This window comes from Caretta caretta, chromosome 6 (genome assembly GCF_965140235.1).
Source record: "Caretta caretta isolate rCarCar2 chromosome 6, rCarCar1.hap1, whole genome shotgun sequence".
NCBI lineage: Eukaryota > Metazoa > Chordata > Testudines > Cheloniidae > Caretta > Caretta caretta.
In genome coordinates, this window is record NC_134211.1 from 72,550,092 (window position 1) to 72,571,206 (window position 21,115).

General features: G+C 40.0%; 1 protein-coding gene across 1 annotated transcript; it reads right to left on the minus strand.

Annotated features, from left to right (window-relative positions):
- Positions 1-1,090: 1,090 nt before the first annotated feature.
- THBS1 (thrombospondin 1) lies at positions 1,091-21,096 on the minus strand. The gene is made up of 22 exons (XM_048853445.2): positions 20,802-21,096; positions 20,426-20,518; positions 18,934-19,511; positions 18,237-18,312; positions 17,756-17,952; positions 17,470-17,595; positions 15,894-15,987; positions 13,866-14,039; positions 13,243-13,419; positions 12,684-12,857; positions 11,947-12,074; positions 11,657-11,809; positions 10,892-11,110; positions 10,150-10,257; positions 9,176-9,335; positions 8,547-8,665; positions 6,263-6,497; positions 5,518-5,745; positions 5,120-5,391; positions 4,524-4,621; positions 4,256-4,395; positions 1,091-3,489 (listed from the first exon to the last, which is right to left on the minus strand). The coding sequence occupies exons 2-22, from the start codon at positions 20,490-20,492 to the stop codon at positions 3,482-3,484; spliced, it is 3,531 nt and encodes a 1,176-aa protein (XP_048709402.1). The 5' UTR covers positions 20,493-20,518; positions 20,802-21,096; the 3' UTR covers positions 1,091-3,481.
- Positions 21,097-21,115: the final 19 nt, after the last annotated feature.

The following is a 21,115-nucleotide window of genomic DNA, read 5'->3' on the forward strand; positions in this document are numbered from 1 at the left end:
CAGCTGACTACTAAAACCAACCTGGTGTTGAGAAGGCTGCCTGGTGTTGCTGCACATACTGACATGCATTGATCTCTGAACGGGGTAAGTGTCTCTGAACATCTGTCTAGCTCATTCAAACCCCCTGGGCAGAGCTAATGGTGTGAAACAGGAGTTCTGGAGCCAGTAGCTCACTCCCAGAGTCATTGAGGCTGCATGACCTACCCTTGTGGAAGAGGGTGAACCTGTGGGGGTCTGACACACTAAAGGGGTAGCCCCAGAAGACTATTCAAAGGCCAGGGCATAGCACAGACACTGTAAATCCATAACATATGCCATACACTAAATTTATTTGGAGTGGTTGCCATATCATGTCATTAATGGTAAGGGCTTGATAACCCCGTGCTGGTGCAGGGGGACTGAAAATTGCACCTTGCTGAGACAGTTGCACCCTACAGAATGATTCTCCTATTCCCTGCTCCCACCGCCTTCTGTAAGGTCACAGTTTTTCTACCACTGCCCTACTTAAAGGCCCTGACAGTGGATGTTTGCAGTGGTGTTGTAACCATGTTGGTCCCAGCATATTACAGAGGCAAGGTGGGTGAGATAATATCTGTTGTCAGACCAACTTCTGTTGGCGAGAAGTTGGTCCAATAAAAATGTTACCTCACCCTCCTCTCTCTGACAACAGGTGGCAGCTTTAAGTTACTAGCTATGGTTGTCTGGGGGAAGACGCCCCAGAGTGATGCCCCAGTAACTTGACATTCTACTACCAGGTTCCAATAGCAGGTCAGTGGATACTATTGACATAGTCTAATGCATGTTGACTAGCTATGCCTTCATGGAGCATGCCCACAGTATGGAACACATTCACGTCTGCATCATTCTTTCATTTGGTGCTTAACATATGGGGTATAATCCTGCCATTGACTTCAATCCTGGCCCTGTTCTATGTTTCTAGGAAAATCTTCATTTTCATATCATTACTATATTACTTTGCTATCCTTACTGAGTTGAGCCTTCACAACTGAGTTAATGTACACTGACCCATTAATTCAAGTGGCTCATAGAATCATAGTAAGAAGAAATGAAAAATGGATTAAAAAATATGTAAATATAAATTTCCATATTGGTTTATTGTTCCTTGTATGTAAGAAATTTTATTGTACAATTTACAGAGCTTTAAAATGTAAAATGGTTAAAAATGTGTACAAAAAAGCATATTCTCAGAAAATTATGCTAATAGCAAAAACATGGGCGGGGGAGCAAAAATCTTCAATTCAGTGTGCAAACATTTTATAAAAATAGAAATACTAACTCTACAGGTAGCACTTCCTGATAAATTATTTAAATAGCGTATCTACACAATTATGAGATTAACTATTCAATGGCAATGAGAAAAATAATTTATAAAAATACAAGCAATGGTATACAAGATGACAAAAATATAACACAACATTAGAAATAATATTTAACATTGTTTCAATGCCATTTTCTTATGGGGAATATACTTTTCCGCAAAGAGAATTTGACTATGTACAGCGTTTATTTTTAAAAGTTCTACAGTAGCTTTAAAGATTGTTAGACATTTAACTTCTGCTTGATCCAAAGATTTTTTTCTCAGTCACACAATGAGGTAATATTTGTACATAAAAGTTTCACCTTGTTATTTTTTTTTCTGGAAAGACAAAGGATTATAGGTATAATCATGCTGCCCTTTACACCTGGAAAAGCTTCAATTAATGTATGTCTTGCCACCCTCTCCCAGGAGCTCCTAAAATCCCACCTTCTCTGTGAAGCACTCCTGTTTTCACCACTGCACATGGATCATTCCAATGTGCAACCTGCAACTTCATAAATGGCTATAATCCAATGCCATAAAGACAAGTGCCATTTGTGCCTCTAGTTTGAAAACTTGTCGGGGCAGGGATTCTGTTCTTTGTCTGGCATATTGTTGACCAATTGTAAAACACCATGAACATCTAATGGCACTACGTAAATGATTAACTAGTAACAAATGCTGTCTAGTCCCTCCAGTAACAGGCACAAGAGATAGGAACTGACAACATATAAAAAAGGACTTGTTTTTTAAAGAAGCAGAAAGGTAACCTACCAGGCCATCACCAATTGCTTTGCACAAAGAAGTAAAAAACCAATACATGGAATGCTGACTTAGGAAAAGCCAACAAACATTCCATTCCCTCCAGCTGCTGTTCCCTGTTCTCCACATTCTCTATGGGAAAGTTGCTTTTTGTAATTAATACATCTCAGCTATCTGATCCAAACAAAAAGCTTTCTAAACTAAAATCTAGGTTCAGTATAGAACAGAATAAATAAATAATCTGTATTTACAATTGTACAGTCTTGAAGACTTGTAACAATGATTCTATGGATAGTCTTGACGCATTTATTTTGTTTTGTTTTATCAATAGTCCTTCAGTCATTATGACATCCAGGATAAGTAAAAAATAAATATTTTACATTTTTTAAGGTTTTATCTACAGCCTTCTTCCTCCTCCCAAAAAGTGAGGAGTTAAAAAAAAAGTCCATGAAATTTGTAGAAAAAGGAATGTTACTATTGTCATTTGTTGTGCCTTTTTAACCATAAAATATAAAGCAAAGATGCTTGTTCCTTGAAGGCCAGCAGAGGTGCTAATTGAGATGGTGTGCTTTCCAGCACCTTTTTTAAAGTTCTTGCTACATCTGCACTTGCTACATGTGGAATAAAATAAATATCTCTATTTAATCAGGCAACGGCACTAGATTCCAATTGTGAATCCCTGTTCTTACCAAGCGATACAATCCTGTGTGTCAATCTTTATTCCCTCTTCCCCACTGGGGATCTGTTTTACAGTTTCTATTTTATACTGTATGGATTAATTTGCTACTACAGCTAGTCTACGTCATTAAATCAAGGAATATATTTGTCACCTGAAAGATATTTAGTCCAAAATGTAACAGTTTCTCCAAGTTACCCGGATATAAACCCCAGAGAGCATAGGCACCTTTTAGACAAGCATGGCAATTTTCTGTTTAACCTTTAAAAGTCCACCCTCCCATCCCAAATCCCCTTTCCCCACATATTGAAATGTCTTTTGTTTTTAAGTAGTCCAAAGCACATCCAAAGATGTTCTTATTACAAAAATGCTACTTGGCGGGACCACCACTAAAAGAGAGGCAGTGACACTGCACTGTGATAAAACAGCAAAGCAAACGTCTTTTACTGATGCACAGGTGTGCTTTTTAGATGAAGAAAAATTCTCATTCATGAAAAACACATTTGTTTCCTTCCATTTTAGCCGAGGTCATATGTTGAGTTTACTTTCAGTTTCATTCTTTCAAAAGCATTCTTGAGGCAGGTCATGTGTTTTGAGTCCACATTTGTGCAGACAGAAGAAAGGAAGGAAGGAATACAATGGTCCCAGGGTTTGTAAAATATTAAACATTTCAGAAGGTGCAATACCAGCATTTTTAAATAGTCTCTGGATCAATAACCTCGTGATTATGGATCTGTGGAGGAAGGGCAGGGGGGAGACAGAAAAATTACAGAACGAGTTAAAATATTTCTGTATTATCAATCATAATTATAGTTAGGGACTAATCTGAAAAGCAGTTCTTTACCCCTTTAGTAGCAATTTCTTGAGCCAGACTTTTGTATGAAATGGTCAGGAATGTAAGAAAGATTTGAGTTATATGATAGAGTGCATACACACTTGAAAACCTAGCCTAACTCAGCTGAACACATAAACCGACTTGTATGGGCACATAAACCATGAGCTGTGCATACATTTTGCATGGGTCCAAGCCAATTGGGGTATGTTTGCATGTGCATATGTGTACATTAATATGAAAGTAAGGATTTTCTCTTTTCACACTGCAGTTTATGCACATGCATTTGAAAAATCCGGCCAGGTATTAAAAAAAATCACTAGCTGTAGTTCAAAGCATGAAGTAAATATATTTTATATGCCTCTTCAAACATCATGTCCTGCAATTAAGTCTCTTCAACATTTCACTTTTAGTGGATGGTAACTTTTAACTATGCAAAATTCATTAACGGGATGTCCTCTACCCATCCCTGCACAACACAGATCTCAAAAGAAATCCTGCATGTGGCTCAAGAGTAGTAAAAGATTATTAAAATGTTGTATAATCCCACAAGATTTAAATTGATAAATTTAATCTTTAAATTTGTTTAAGAAAGTGGCCTTAAGAAAACAATTGTCATTTCAATGTATTTCAGTAAAATGTCATTCCAACAAGATGCCATCCTTACCTCTGCATTCATATTTAAGATCTGAGAAGAACACCATTTCTTGAGAGAAGACAAATAATCCTAACCGACCACCAGCATAAGTTTTATCATAGATTGGTCCTGAATCAGCCATGATTTTCTTCCCTTCGTACATTACAACTCTGCAAGAAGAGCAGTGATAAATCATCCTTGTCAGCTGTGGTAAGTTTTTATCTTTAACATAAGGCTAACCGTTACCAAAATGACATTTGCCCTCAAGTCCCTTCAGATATATCTCAACAATGGTTACCTAATGTAGCCAGTCTTTGGTCTGTGGCTAAGACGCCATCTGTAGGCAGTAAAATCTTTCCAACCTACGTGACGAGGATCATGCCACAAGGTCCGCACCTAAAAAAGAAGGATACGATTATAAATAACCAGAGGAATCCAATTATTTAGGCAATATTTTGACACACGACATCTCGAGAAGCTTTTTATATTCAAAATAAGGGCGTACAGCTGGACAGTGTATCCAAAAGACAGGCTCTGAATAGAGTCTTTTGATATGCATCTGATTTAACTCCGCTCCTAGAGAGGTTCCTATTTAATTATTCAATCTGCCTAGTGCTGCATGTTGAATGTTTCAGAAGACCATCAGAAATAATGGACTCCCTACTTGTTTTAAACTTAGTAGAGTCCCTTAGCTCCAAACAGAAACTATGTAGAGCATGCGCTTCATAGTCAAGTTTATACACAAAATCCTACAACTACAAATCATTATTTCTTCTAAGAGCCCCTTTCTACACTAACAGGATGCACAAACTCCCCAGAATTACCATGCTTATTGTTAGAGTAAAGCCTGGCCTCAGGTGCAAGAAAATAATTAACCACAAATGCAGTTCTTACCTGCCCAGCGGTGTTTCCTGTGTGCCACAGAGCATTTCGAAGGTGCTCTCCAGGACCTGTGGTAGAGTTCACAACTTTGATAGAAAGACCTGAGTATCCCTGAGCTTTGGTTGGTGTTGAGTCCCAATAGGACTGGGTGATCTGCTTCCACATGACTACATAGAAACGGCTGCTAGACTGATAACCAAATACAAAGCCAGCATAGTCATCATCCCTTTCTGTATTGATGAAGAATGTGCCACTGAAGTCCACAGCATTGAATTCATCAAATCCTGGGTGAAGAATAAGGAAACCAGGTTTGAAGTTGCTGCTTTTATTAGCCTTATGCTGAACCTAAAGCTAAGTTTCTAGACTTTTATAAGACACTGAGGAGAGAGGATCCAAAATGTTCTACTCACCCACTGCAAGTCCAGGATCACAATTGACAGTCTGAACCAGCTCTTTACCCTGGTGACGAACCACCCAGTTAGGATCATTTTGCGATGTTCCCTTAGGATCCAGGGGAACCATCTGAAATCGACGGAAGTCTGTCTCACTGATGTCAACATTCTCAGGGCAGATGTCATCAATGTCTGGCACATTGTCTTGGTCAAAGTCATCTTTGCAAGCATCTCCACGTCCATCACCTACAAAAGTATAGCTTCACAGTGACAACTCTGAAAACTCACTGGCATAATTTGAGAATGATGTATCACTACAGTTGCCTCAAAGTCATACATGACACTTCAGACGGAAATCCGTTGCAATGTTTTGGCTGTGTCTCTACTACAAGAAGCCTAGATTTATTTACATAGTCACCCTGGTATCTTAGTGTCAAGAAGTTTTTTTTTAAAGATATGGCTTAGGTTTACATTAATTACAGTAGCCATGAGCAATTAATGTGTTCAGACCCCTTTTCCCTATCCCAATATTTCTTCAATTTTGGCATATTCCCAAACTTCATTAAGATATGGGGAATCAGCATAAGATCTACAGTAAAAAGGAATGACATAATACCAATACAAACTGTACATTTTTTTAAATAATCTTTTAAAGAGAGAACAAGTTATTCATAACAGAATTTTTTAAACATTGGTATATAATGCTAGACAAGCCTGTATGGGAAATTACTGGTTTTGATATTATAATGTTCATCTTACTTACCATCAGAGTCAGTCTGGTCTGGGTTGGCAACCAGTCTGCAGTTATCTTTGTCATCAGGGATACCATCATTGTCGTCATCATGGTCACAGGCATCACCTTTGCCATCCTTGTCGTGGTCAGCTTGATTAGCATTGGGCACATAGGGGCAGTTATCTAGGTTATTTTGATGGCCATCTTCATCTATGTCCTGATTGTTGTCACATTTATCACCTATGCGGTCAGAGTCAGAATCCTCCTGTTGGAGAAGAGGGAAAGCTTGAAGAACAAGCTTTAAAATGCACAACACTTCTTGCAGCACTTGAGGATGCTGACAAGACAGACAGAAATACAAGGCTAGAATTTAGGATTGCTATTCCCTTAAAGGACCAGTGTTAAATTGTTACACTCATTTTGCAATTCAGATGAGACTAGTTGTGCTAACTTCTTTTGAACTACTTTATTATTAACATTTCACTAACCAATTGCTTTAGGCTTATTTATCTGAACATCTGGGGCTCAGAGAGTAGTGTGGTTTTCAACTTTTTCCCAGGGGCTTTACAATTATGCATGTAATGTTTCTGCAGCTGCAGAGTAGTCTCTATTTAATCCATGAGATTTGCAGAGATCTAGTGTCAGTTTACCCTCCATCTTGCACCTTGTATCTTTCTGTTCCAAGCACCATATGAAACTGACTTCAGTATGTACCTAGCCATTAGATCACTCTTACATTATAAGAACATTTTGACAGACTGTTGTATGGCTTCCGCTCCATGTCATAATTTTCTTAATTACAGAAACAGCCTCCAAAGCCCTCTATAAACATAGAGACTAAGTGGTATTGTAAGGAGATAGTTACTTCCCTTAGTAGTGGGCTATACCTGGAAAACCCTCTTCTGCTTGCATTTTGTATATACTTTTGCATCTTGTTGTTTGCTAAGTTAGTTTCTGTAATATGATCACATGGCATCTAGCTTTATATTTGCTAGAGCTATCAAAAGTTAGCCTGTCCTATATTCTTGCAGACACTCCTCAGACCCCAGGAGTTATTGAAATGTCAGAGGCCATTTTAACTTACACATTCTGAATTGCTACAAGTGCTAGGGTTTAAGTTATTTTTTCCTTAATATGCTACCCTACAGCAATACTTACAGGTGAGAGTTTTGTGGATTAATTTAAAACAACCATTCAAGAAAACGCTCCATGAAAAGCCAGTGAAAAACCTAACAAAAATAGAATGGACCATGCTTCCCCCCCACTTCACCTCCACCTATTAGGAAGAAGTCAAGCATTCCAGTTATGCCCCTGAAGCTATTCATTTTACTGCCTTTTACTTGACAGGACTGTACAGGCTTTACCCACTGCTGCTGTCGAGTGTCTTAGAACCAGCAAATTCAGTGGAAGGGGCTGGAAACTCCCTCACCTCCACTTAATCTTGTAAAGATTAGTCTTCATATTTATGAATGTTGGAATATGCCTTTGAGCCTTGGCCATAAAGAGGCAAAAGCAGGCAGCATTACCCTTATTGTACTGGCAAAGGCAATCTTTTGAAATGTGGTTGTTTTGTACTGTTTTTTTTTTGAGACAAAGGTTAAAGCAATGTGTCTAAACAAAATGAAATGCAATGCACTGCACTAGTTAAGCCTCTGGCCCTGCTGTGCCTACGAGCTACCTCTATTCCTAGCACACACAGATGTTCTGCATACACCCTGCATTAATGTCAAGCACCTGCCAAGTGTTTGGGGGTTGATTTTTTTTCAGAAAAAAAAAAAAAAAACAGCAACAGTTGCTTTTTGAGTCACATTACTCCTCTATTTTTAGCTAATTTGGATCCACTTTTTTTAACCCCAGCCCTAGTAATGCCTGTGTCTCTATTTGTAATTTACATAGTCTTAGTTTTTCTTGTACAGCATGTTCATTTGACTACACTCCAGACTGTACAGTAGAATCACTGAGAAGAAATTCTCATAGGCTGTTTACTATTAGTTGTAACCCATGTAAATTTCATGCTGTACTCCCAGAGTTACTGCAACTGACAAGATCCATAGTCAAGTTTACAAACAGGAGGAGTGTCTCCCATTAAAAATGCTCAGGACACACATGACTTCAAGCAAGAGTCCTACAAACCTCCATTACTCAATTTCAGACAATAGCTAGCAGCTGTGTGAGCTTCCTGTGAGGTATGTTATCACCTGATAAAGGCATCATGTGTCATGTCAGCACAGTGTGTATAACAAAGGGTAAAAATTAAATGGGAAATACGATTTGAATAGCAGGTGCAGATAGAGGTCAGAATACAAAAACCTACCTGGTCTGGATTGTGTTCCATAGGGCAGTTGTCACACTGATCCCCAACACCATCCAAATCTGTATCCCTCTGGTCTACGTTGTAGACATATTGGCAGTTGTCCCTTTCATTAAGAATGCCTAAAGGAGCAGAGAAGAGATGAAGAATTCAAGTGGCTTACATAGATCATAAGCTCCACAATCTGAGTACTGTAAACTGGCAGTGGAACTGCAAAAAGTAAATAAGGTTGACAATTAAGCCAACAGTTTGTATGTTGCTAAAAAACCCACACTTGTACAGCATAATCTACAATAATTTATCTAACACTAATTGAGACCCCTGTTACAACTGTGGGATAGCACAGGACTTCATAAGTTATATCTCTCACCCATTGCCAGTGTGAATGGGGCTATAAATCAGGACCATCTGCTTCAAAAAATATAGGCTCCTAAACTAAAAGGAGATTTCCATTGGCTGTAATAGGATTAGTGCTTATAGCCTCAGTCACTAGGAGGTGACTTGATCACATACTTGACTTTCTATCCTGCACAAGACAGTGGTACCAACAGAGGCAACATATAACTGCCATCTATGCAGTACTGAACTATCTGTATGTTTAGGAGTGTGGAAATGGCAACAGAACACCTTACCATCTCCATCAATATCCACAGCACATGCATCTCCTTCTCCATTGTTATCAGTGTCAATCTGATCAGGGTTGTGATTGTAGGGGCAGTTATCACAGCGGTCACCAACGTCATCCCTATCATAGTCATACTGCTGTGGGTTGTAAATGAATGCACAGTTGTCCTGCAAGAGGGAGGAGAGGTCCAAAACCACTGTTAATAAACAGAGAACTACTTTGGTGCTTTACCAACACAATGCAAATGTAGGACATTTGTTTTAGGAGGAGATTTAATGCAAGTTAAGAAAATGCTTGAAAATTCAAACTAGTTAAGCCCTCTTCAGTGGGCAGATCAGAACTACAGTTTCCTTAAAAAAATAAGGAAACACTCAGATTGTAATGGATCCAAAGGATGTCTGGGAAGAAGAAGTGGAATAAAACAAATTTAGATTTAAAAAAAACCAAAAAACCACGCACCCTACTTAACAACATTGGCCAATATTTCAAGCCCTTTGCATCTCAGCCAAATTTACCACTGGTGTAAATAGCAGAAGTGATAAAGTTGCTCTCACTTGCAGCAGTGAATTACAATGACATTCTGAAAACCTTGGTTAGGCTGCTACTGTAAACCAACAACTAGAATGTGGAAGTGAAGAATGGGAGGAGGAAGATTAGCCACCTGCGTGCTGGAATGTTACTGTTTACTTGCTGAAGCTTCAGCTGTCTCAAGAGTCTTTTTGCCTGCATGAGACTATGAAAGCATGAAGTCAAGAGTCAATCTCATTTTCAAAGTTCAGGCAGCTGCAGCTACTTCCTGGAACTACTGAAGATGCAATCAGAGTTAGGCATCTCTTTTCAGATAGAGATCTTTCCCTTTGAGCCTGTCAATTTCCTAAAATCTTCTGTTAAGATTAAGGTCAGAGGCCAGGACTTGACCACTGGGAGCGGAGAAAGGAAAAGCTACACTAGAAAAGGCATGAATCTTTCATGTAGCCTTACCCTGTCATCTGGAATGTTATCATTATCATCATCATTATCGCATGCATCACCAATTCCATCCTTATCATAGTCTTCCTGCCCAGAGTTGGGAAGATTGGGACAGTTATCCTAGAAAGGAGAAAATGCAAAAGTATTTTTATCCCAGGCATAAATGCCATGTTTTCTTTATTGTTTTTAAGAGAGTGAACTGCTAGAGCTATACAGCATAATTCAGATCTCATTTACACTGGTGATACCTCAGTGTAATTCCATTGATTTCAACCAGTCATCATAATTTTTAAGGACTGCAGATAAAGTTTTCAGAAGTCACTTAGAAGCCTAAGTGCATGTTATTTTTGAAGATGGTACTTAAGCACTTTTGAAAGTCTCCTCCTGTATCTTTTTTGCCTAAAGCTTTTCTCTATGACATTGAGAAAGTTTATGGGTGGCTCTTTGTAGGAACATAGATGTGGTATTTTTGGAATTACTGGAATGTTCCGAATTCCTGAATGTTACAGGCATGACTCAACTACTGTAATAACAGCTTCTCTGACAATCTGTGACTTCTGACAGTACAATGCCATGATATCCCTGAAGGGATATATTCCTATTTTGCACTATAGGTAGTTTAATACCTGTAATTACTCAAAGGTCTGACTGTCTCATAAGCCTTTAAAATACTGAGCATTTAGCACATTCCTCAGATATATGCTAAGGCAATTTCTTAAAACTGCTAAGTGGGAGAACAGGGGAATATCCTTACTTTTTTGCAGTGGTAAGTGGCATTGGCAACGCAGACAAGGTTCTCATTTGGCCATCCATCTAAATCAGTATCTTCTCCACAGATTATGCCATTGCCAGCATAGCCTGGTTTACACTCACAGCGGTACATGGGGTCACTGAAGTGGCCAAGGTAATTGCACTTGGCATTCTTGTTGCAATCATGAGTTCCATCTGTGCATGGATTACGTGGTTTGCAGACCTAAAAGACCACACACACAAAGACAGTAAAACCACTGCAGAAGTCTCTATCCCTCATTCTTCCTGGATATACCACTAAGGCAAGAGGAATTTATGGCTGTTTTGATCCTAGATCTTTCAGAAACAAAATCTTGAAGCACAGTTGCCATCTTAGTATTAATAATTATTTGTCCTTATTCAAAACCTATCTTCAAAGGGATCAGGCACGTACAGGTCTAAATAGTCACATGTTAAATATTTACTTCATTTCTGAATTGGCAACATTTCAACCAATGTTCATCCCCCAAACTCATGACATATGCACCTTCCCACCTTTAAAAGGCTAAGAAAGCAACAGCTTCTAAAACTCATTTTACTGAAGCAGTTTATACGCTTGTACTATGCTGTCTCTTTACAGACAACCTTTAATTTCCCAGACTATGAAGGCTGGTAAAGAACTTGCTTTTTCCCTTTTTTGAAAACTTCAAACCTTTTCAGGAGGTGCTTTAGAATACAGAAGGCAGCTGGGAGGTTTTATAAACCAGGAAAATTCCCAACTTGGCAGTACCTGCTTGTTAGCTGTGGCATCCTCAATACCCCGACCAAAAGGCTGTGTTCCAGTGAAACGTGGTGGGCAAGGCAAGCAGTTGTATCCAGGTTCAGTGTTCTCACACCTGTGCACGCCATTGAGGACAAAGCAGGTATCAGGAACCTCTTGACACTGAAGGGAGAAAGATTGGGGTAGCAGGGAAAATTAGAGGATTTCTTAGGGCATTTGGTTTTTATCTTGTAGTTTAGCGTTTTGTACTTTTTTATTTAAAAAAAGAGAGACTACAAACAAGAACCCAAGCTTCTGACCTCATCAATATCTTTGCATTGAACACCATTGCCATGGTAACCAGTAGGGCAGGCACCACACTTCCAGGAACCATCAGGGGAGCTGGTACATGTCGTTCCCGCAAAGCAGGGATTAGATAGGCATCCATCTGAGACACAAGATTAGATCATGGTAAATGTCAATCATTTTAGCAGTCTGTTAAGGTGCTGGATATGGCCAATATGTGAATTTAAACAAACTCTTTGGACTGTTTTGGAGGGGTATGGCAGCATTTTAGACTTGAACAGCCTCACTAACCAGTGGAAAATACTAAAGATAAATTTCTACATGGCAGTGACATTAGAATGTCAAATGAAAGTAAGAAGTCGTTGGTTTCAGTTGCATTCTTAGCTGCAGAAAGAAGTATGGTCTAATGGATTGATAATGGGGCTAGGAGTCAAAAACGCCTTCAGATCTAATCTCAGCTTTGCCACTGACTTGTCGTCATGCCTTGACAAAGTAATCCAGCTATTCTTGTCATATTCTACCCTCAGTTACACAAATAGAAATTTAAAGTAATGGCACTGAAACCAGTTATGTTACTCTAGATTTGTAACAATGTAATGGAAGACAGAATTTGACTCTCAGTTTTCCCCATCACTAAAATGGAGATAATACAGGACTTCAGATGAGGTGTAATTTTTGCACAGATATTTGAAGATGTAAGTGTATCCAAGTGCTACGTAAAAAACATTTTTTTTAACGTAGAGTTACTCACCAATTGGACAGTCCTGCTTGTTGCAGACCTGGGTCCCGGTGGCATCACCTATGCAGTCCTTCCCACCATACTGAGGCTCAGGGTCATTGCAGAGACGTCCACGTTTTTGAATGCCTCCTCCGCATGTGACTGTACATACATCCCATGGAGACCAGGGTCCCCAGTTTCCATTTACTACAAAACAAATCCATGGAAAGTGTAAACATTCACAAAACTGATGGTAAATTCAGCAAGATTCTACTAGCTGCATCTAACCTAGGTATTGATGCATGTGTCAACACCACTGCTGCCCTTAGACATCGTGAAAGAATGAAGGACAGAATGGCAGCCCTACATTTTTCATTTCTGAGTTTGCTAAAATTAGAGCCTGAGTGTTATTCAAAGTAATTTTTAAATTTAATTTATCTGTAGTGGGTTTTTTGTAAATATGAGATTTTACCTAGCAGTTGATTTAACAAGAGACAGTTGCCAGGAATAGATTATATAGCAACTTCCAGCTCAAGAGGCTTGTTGTTTAAGTTAAATAATGTAATAGTCTCTATTTGACCAGTATACTTACTTGGGCAAGGATCTTTCTGGCATGATTTGGTTTCTCTTGCCTCACCCTCACACGGTTTGCCATTCATCTGTGGGACTGGAGAGTTGCAAAGACGGATTCTAGTGATCATGCCAGTGCCACAGGTAACAGAACATGATGACCATGGCGACCAGTGGCTCCAACCACCATCCTGTTTGACTTCAGAAAAGACAAACACCTATTACCATCTATGAGTTCTTTGAGGCATGTCTGCAGAGTTCCAAGAAGACTTTTGGCAGTGTGTGAATGCCAATATTAAATAAAAACCACAGTTTTACTACACCACTATCGTGGCTACAGAGTCAAAAAAATTAAATGCATGCGGGCCTGAGATTTTGCTGTGTTTAGTTCAGGCCCAGTGACAAAACAAACATTCATGCTTGCTTCCATTGCATACATTTCAATTCTGACATGAGTTTAGTAGCCAAAAAACCTTAGGAACTGCTAGAGCTAGAAACCAATGTTTTGTACCATCTGTAAGCAGCTTATTGTGGTTTAAACCATTACCCTGACTTGTGGTAATTTAATACTTAAATTACAACTGTGGAAGCCAAGGGTAGGCTCAGGTAATTTTTATGAGCTATGCAAGCAGATGAAATACTTACACCTCTTATCACACTCCTGAATGTGGCAGGTGCGAGTCTGCACAGAGGAACCTTCACAGCGATTATTGAGACTATCACAAGAGCGGCCTCTCTGCTGAACCCCATTCCCACAGGTCACAGAGCATGAAGTCCACTCAGACCAAGGGGACCAGCCATCTTCTGCATAGTCACTGGCTGTAAGAGAAGTACACTTCTGCTTAAAATTTGAATAAAAAACTTCTATTTTATAGACTACGTTTAAACCCTTTTCCTGCCCCCTCCCCCCCCAAAAAATCAAAGGCTACAATTATGTCATTTCCCTTCCTTTTACAAAAGATTTCAGCATGAACTTTAAAGGTTCTGTGGTGTTGTCTCAGTGGCAAGCACAGAGGAAGGCAAGGGCAACACAACTATTTTAGTGCTGTACTTTACTTTCATAAGAGTTTCTCAGGTCACTGTTTGGAAGACCAGCTAACAGTTAGGCAAGGGCTGCATGTATGTTCTACTGCTGCTTATCTTGAACCCATTAGGCCATAAGTTGAGCTGCTTGGAAAAACTTCAACAGAACCATTTTCTATCAAAAAATGGTCAAAATCTAAATGCTTTGCAAAATCATGTTGCATCTGCCAAAATTTCATTTTGGAGAAAAACCTGGAAAAAAGTTCTAACAATGTCAAAATATCCGATTTTGACATTTTCAGAATGAAATGTTTCACTTTTTGTTGGAAAAATTTTATATTATATGATTTAAAGAGTTGAAATCAAAATGAAGTGTTTTGTTCAGTCCAAAACAAAGTTTTCAAAACTTTGATTTGGAGAATTTTGAAATTTTCAGGTTTTGTTCAGATTCAAAATGAAGGCAAATTTCAAAATCTTTCATGAAACAGAATGTCCATTTTCTGCACAGCTCTAGTTATTGGGTACATGTTGTAACTTTAGCACCTGGCTTCTTATTTTTCACCATAAACTTTGAAGTTATGAGGCCACTTATGAGGCCACTGATATGAGGCCACCCTCTGTTCACTCAGATCTAATACAGCGATAGCTGTGATATGTCAAAAGCAAACAAGTTTTTCATTATGACTTGAGTTCTATGACATTTTTGCTTCTATTGTCATTCCTAAATTCGTTATTAGTGTTCTCTTATGGTCATAGTTCAGTTGCTAAAAACTCTGAAGATTCACTTTTCAAAAAAAGTATAATCATGACAAAATATTCTTGTAAATAGTTTACAGTATAGTTATATTTGTTGTGGAGGAAGATAGAGACCTAATCAGAAAAGCTGTTATCAGAGAACCTGATGGTAACAGCTTTACTTCTGATATTTTAAGAGAGAGTCTTTTTGCAAATTTTATATTGAAAAGTCAAATATTTTGCTGGAGAAAGTTGATATGAAGCTATTAGATATTTGAGACTATTTATACAAATATGTTTATTTTGTAATTAAGCTACACAATAAAGGCAGAGTTTCAAACAATGCTGTAATTCCAAATACAGCAGTTCCAAATTCAGATGATTTAAAAGAAGGACTTATGTTTGACTGGTATTAGAGCATTCCAGTTTCAATACTGGTTACATCAGACTAGATTTGTCTACAGTATTTTGTAATACGGGCTTTTGAGGGACAGTTAAACTTCCTTTATGTGGCATGTTTCTTTGGATCAGTGCCATAAAGACCAAATTCAAAAGCAAGTAACCACATCTGAAATGTCCACCCTACCCTCCTTTCATGGCAAACATGCCATGGGATCCATGCCTGGACTGTCTGAAGTATTTTCAGGTTTCCAGTATTGCAGTGGTCATTACTTTGAGAAGTGGTAATTAGAATTTAATAGATAAATTATCAACTATAGTCTATTTAGGACAGGACTGCATGATCGTTTAAGGGTCTCAAAATTCAGTTAATGCAAACTAAGGCTAATGGTTCTCCAGTGGTGTAATCCTATACCCTATTGTGGTAATTAGAGTACATTTTAGTACACTATACCTAGCTAAGAGAGACAGCAGAGCAGATTACAGCAGAAATGCCAAGCAAATTTCACTACTTACGCCAGCATCGTGGGCAGCACTCCCCATCAGGAACAGTGGCATTAGAACAAGGCATGAGAGGGCAAGACACTTTCCTGCATATAGTGGCAGAATTCTACAAAGAAGGAGAATCATAACTAAGCAAGTACAAATAAAGTTTAAGCTGAAATTTTAGCTGAAAAAGATCAAATGCTAAAGACAATTATCTACTGAATTTCTTGGAAAAGATTCAGTAGTAAGTCTACTGCATAACTCCTTGTTGTATTTAGAGCTGACACAATAGTGGTAGTTGTTCCAGTCATTCGTAGACCTGTTTTCCCAAGTTGTTCTTTAGTTACTTTCCAACCAAGAGTGGAAATGTTTTAGAATTTGTAGAAATTAAGCAAAAGAAACTGCCAAATGTCTGAGTCAAACTCTGCTGCATCATATCCCAAATATTTCAAACTTTGGGGGAACTAATGAAGAATTTGAAACCAGCTTTCTCATATGTTAATCTGAATTGAAATTGATTATATAAAGTGAGTTGAGTGGAGTTGGCTCAAAAAACAGCAATCCATAATTTATAGTTAGATGTGGCTTTGATCTTTAAGTCAGAAGCAGAACAAAAAACTCCACTAAAGACTGAATGAGAACTAAAATGCAGTGTATACTGTTGCCAGTTCTGTTCCTTTCAGGACAACAGGCCTTCTTATAGATATAGTTTTAGAAAAGAGTGCAGCAAATGATTGTGACAGCTACCAGTATTCAGTAATGAGAATCATAATGTCATTAGCTGACTACAACTTAAAAAGAATATGAAGACCTACAAGTATTCCATTTATATCTAATTCTTAGCCTTTGGTTTCCAAATTGAAGCAGGCTTTGATGTATTTGTACTCCAAAGTGTTTTTAAGAAGGTATAATTAAAATTTGAAGAATGCCATAAAAGGAGGAGTTTTAAAAAAAGAAGTCTGTGGAACTATAGTTATGGCATTATTCAGCATTTTAGGATATTTTATAGTATTCTACAGGAACAGAACATACTGAAGAATGAATTCCTTGTATGGTTCTGTGGTAGTTTTGGCTAGCAGTTACCAACTTTATGAAATAGTCCTTCGTTCCAGGCTGCAAAATGTCTGCAAACTCAGTGGCATTAACAGTTTCATTATAGAATCAGGATTTTCTTTTAACTGGTTACATTTTCTAGTTAACTGCAATGATTCATTCCTATTCATTTAAGTCAGTAAAAGGTGCAGTTGAGTGCCTAATTTGGACCCCAAGTATTTAACTTAGTTTACTTTTTGGTTTGTGTAAACTAAACAGAGGCATTCCCCAAATCACTGAAATAGACTGGTTAATAGACTATTATATCAGTTGGATGTTTTTAGCCTATGCCCTTCTAAAATGCTTCTTTGGTAACATTAAATGAAAGCTGCATTTACAGCAAAGCCTACTACATCACTGGGTGCTTGATGGGTCTTTCAGAGGATGATACAATATGCAGTTTAAGTGTGCCTAGTTTTGTGTAGGATTCATTCTTTTACAGAACGAATATCATTTAGGTAGCAGTTGTTTATATACAGATGTTGGCATGTTATGAACTGTAAGAAGTCTTTACCTGGCAAGTACATTCAGTGCAGCTGTCAATAGTCCACTCTTCTTTATTTTTGTGCAGAATTCCATTATGAATGCACACACCAGGAGTGATCTGCACTACTTTGGCAATCAATTCATTTTCTTCAGTCTTAATGAAACAGAAAAGAAAAAGCATCACAGGTATCTTCTGTACTAAGCTCTCCTTTGTCTCAACACTTGTAGTTTGGTCTACAAGTCTTAGAGGCAAGTTGTATTTGAGAGTGAAATACTAGCTAATGAAAACTACTTTGGATTTACTCTGCACTTACCACTTTACGCACTCTGTCTTGAAGTGTTGTAACCATGGACCGCAATCCTTGCATTTCCACAAACATATTTGTAAGTTCATCACAGGAGAAGCCACAGATTGCCTGGATATCCTTTGTTTTGTGGCCAATGTAATTAGTACGGATAGCTGGACTGGAGCCATTGATGGGATTGTCCAGTGTAATGATCGCACTAGTGGCTAAAAACAAAACAGTATATGCATGTTAATATAGATACATGCACTTGATCTCTCAAGATTACAAGTGAAAAATTCATCGTCTGAAGTGTGCATAACATCTGCTAACATAGCTGTCACCTAGTCCATTCATTTGTTTATAAGCCTGAAAAGGTAATATAATTTGTTATACAATAATGATTTGCATTTCAGCATACTTCTGAATTCTGTCTCAACTTGTCTTCCCAGCATGCTGAGGAATCCTGTTTTCAATAGGTCAGTGGATTCGAAAAAAGTTGCAGACTTACAGCTGGAGCAACCTTTGTTCCTTAGGATGGCCTCCAGGGTTGTTCCAAAGACAAACCGCACATTCTGCAGCACTCCCTGTGGACAGAGGAAAAATGACAACTTTCTGTCGCAATTACAGGGGAAAGAAGTGTCATTTTGCACAGAAAATTTAAAAGTTTCAATTGAAACATAAAAGTCAAAGGCAATAGGGTGAGGGATGTGTCCAGAATGCTTCACTACCCCTGTTGACTCAGTGATAGCAAGCCCTAAGTCTGAACACTCTTTTCCCCAGCTCTAAGTGTCTAATAACTCCACAGATGCACAATGTCCATTCTTCTCCTCTCTATATTCTGGGTTTTATTTTTGTTTACTAAAATTTGTTACACAACTATTTATCTGATCAGAAACTTTGAGTTCTTCCTGTAGTCTTACGAAATTCACCATCTCTCACTAAATGATTCTAAAGCTTAAATGTGCTTGGGATTTGAAGAGGATTTTCTACAACCCACCATTAACATGCAAGCATTCAAGTAGATTGTGGAGGCTATTTATGTTGGATGTTGAGAGTTTTCTTGCAGAAGCTGATCAGCGGCTGCACCCCTCCTGTTCTCATTACTACTCTGTCTCTAGGGTGTCTAGGTGTGGCCACTGTGCCTTTAAGTGTTTCTCTCGTTGCGGGAGCCCCATGAAGCTGCTGACTGAGAGAAGGAGCCTAACCTGGAAGTTGTCATTGACACCACCCTTGGCGATGCGGAGCTTGGCACTGCTGGCCAGGTCCCTGGTGAAGATGTTTTGGATGGGGATGTCCAGTTCAGCATTCTCCATTTTCTCACACCCTACGTACAGCTGGGCCCGGTCCTCCTGCACGAACAGGGTGATATTCTTCCAGTGCCCAGTGGCCAGCAGGGCATCCTCCACTGACACCACCTGCTGCTTGCCATCACCAGACAGGCTCAGGTCTAGGGTGCCTGCCTTGCCGTTAGACACCAGGTTGAAGATATGGCCAGAGCTGTCCTTGCGCTCCACGGCCAGCAGGGTGCCCCGGCTCTTTTTGGCCTGCCGGAGGGTAGCCAACAAGATGAAGCCCTTCTCAGCATAGATGGCATCCAGCAAATCTTGGAACTTGTCATCAGGCACGGCTGGGATGCGGCTGGCATCCTCAATGCGGTAAGCAGGGCTGGAGGGCTCAGGTCCCTTCACCAAGTGCACCCCAGTTGCCCGACGTCCGGCCCCCTTGCGAGTGAAGCCGATGAGTTCGAAGAGATCAAACACACTGTTATCATCGCCCCCAGACTCTGTGGAGAGACCAGAACAAGCACTGTGAACAAGGACAGGAAGGGGCTGAGTGGTATGCAACCCCTGGGGTGGGGGGGAACACACTCAGGTGCTGAGGGCTGTGAAAGTAGCTCAGCCCCATTGCAGGCTGGTGTTCACGGAGGCTGAGTGGGGGCTTTAAAAGGGAGTTGAAGGTCAGCCCAATGGGGTGGGGAAGCTGGCGGAGAGACAGTGCAGGCAGGGGCAGCTGTGAAGCTAGTTCAGTCCTGTAGTGGGGCTGCTGTGCAGAAGGGCATGAGAAGTCCAGTTGGGATGCAGGTGAGTGTCATTTACATCCTGATTTATGCACAAAGGTAGCTGGACAGGGAGTGGGGTTTTGAGGGCCAGTAGAGGAGGGGAAGCATATCAGGAGACACAAAGGGAGGACAGCAGAGTGCCCACATCTGTCAGATCCCATTTTAAAATCTAAGGGGAGAGTTCTCTGATCGCCTACAGAGATCTCAACTAGTACATAAACAATTTCTCTCTGTGGTCCCCAGGGGCTAGGCTGCGAAGTAATGGACAGTGCAGGCAAGCTAGGGGAGAGTGCCCCAGGTGGCTTCTTTTAGTTCCTGAGGTACATTTTTTAACCATGCTCAACTTTGAAGTCCTTGAGTGCTCAGTCCTTCCTCGTTTGAAGGTTACATAAATTCTGCACAGGAGGAAATATTTGCTGTTCATAACCACTAATCTGAATATTCCTCAGGCTAATGCATTTTTGTGGGCTGGAAATATCAAAGCCGCTCTTCGCCACAGTTTAAGGTTTCATTCCTTCCAAGTCAGCACCAAAGATATCAGAAGCCTTTTAAAAAAATAATAATAATCCCCACCATTAATATTGACCCAATAAATCTCTTTATAATCGCCAGGTACAGAATGAAGCCGCTGTTCTTACCTGGGATCTGGTTTGCTCTGCAGACACCAAACATTAGGAGGAGGAAAAGTCCGCCCGATAGCTCCATGGCAAAGATCGGTCTCCCGGACAAACCTTCGAACAACAATAAAGGGGCATCTCATAGCCATTACATTCAGAAAAGTAACGTTTGGGGCAATCAGTAGGTTTGTCAGGTGCCCTGAAGATGGAAACCGCTGCAAAGGGCTACGTGGGGCGAAGGGAGAGAGAGACGAGCGAAGAGTGCATAGGTAGCTAGACACACCCAGACCCCCCACGCATTTCAGCTGGGTTCCCCCCCTTCTGCTTGATTTGATTTTCTCTCTTAGAAATTACATTACGTCGCAGGGGGAAATCAAAGCGCTGCTTCAGCACTTACCTTTACAGGAAAAGATGATGAGACCCTAGAGATAACCCAGGGGAGGAACTATCTTCTGCAGCCACTGAAGAAAGAGCGATCAAAATCCTCGGAGTCTCCCGGTGGCTCTTAGGTGAGTTACTGTCTCGAGCGCTCGGCAGCGCCCCTGAGCGCGTAGTACCAGCGTCTCTTTGCAGCGGGGTCTCCCCTGTTCCTGGAGCAGTCCGAGGGTCGCCGTGAGTCCTGCGTGGCGTGGCGTGGCGGATCGGTAGCCGCTTGCAGCCCCCCGCAGGTTTCCCTTGGCTTGCAGCCCCTGGCCGGTGCAGTGGAGTGGC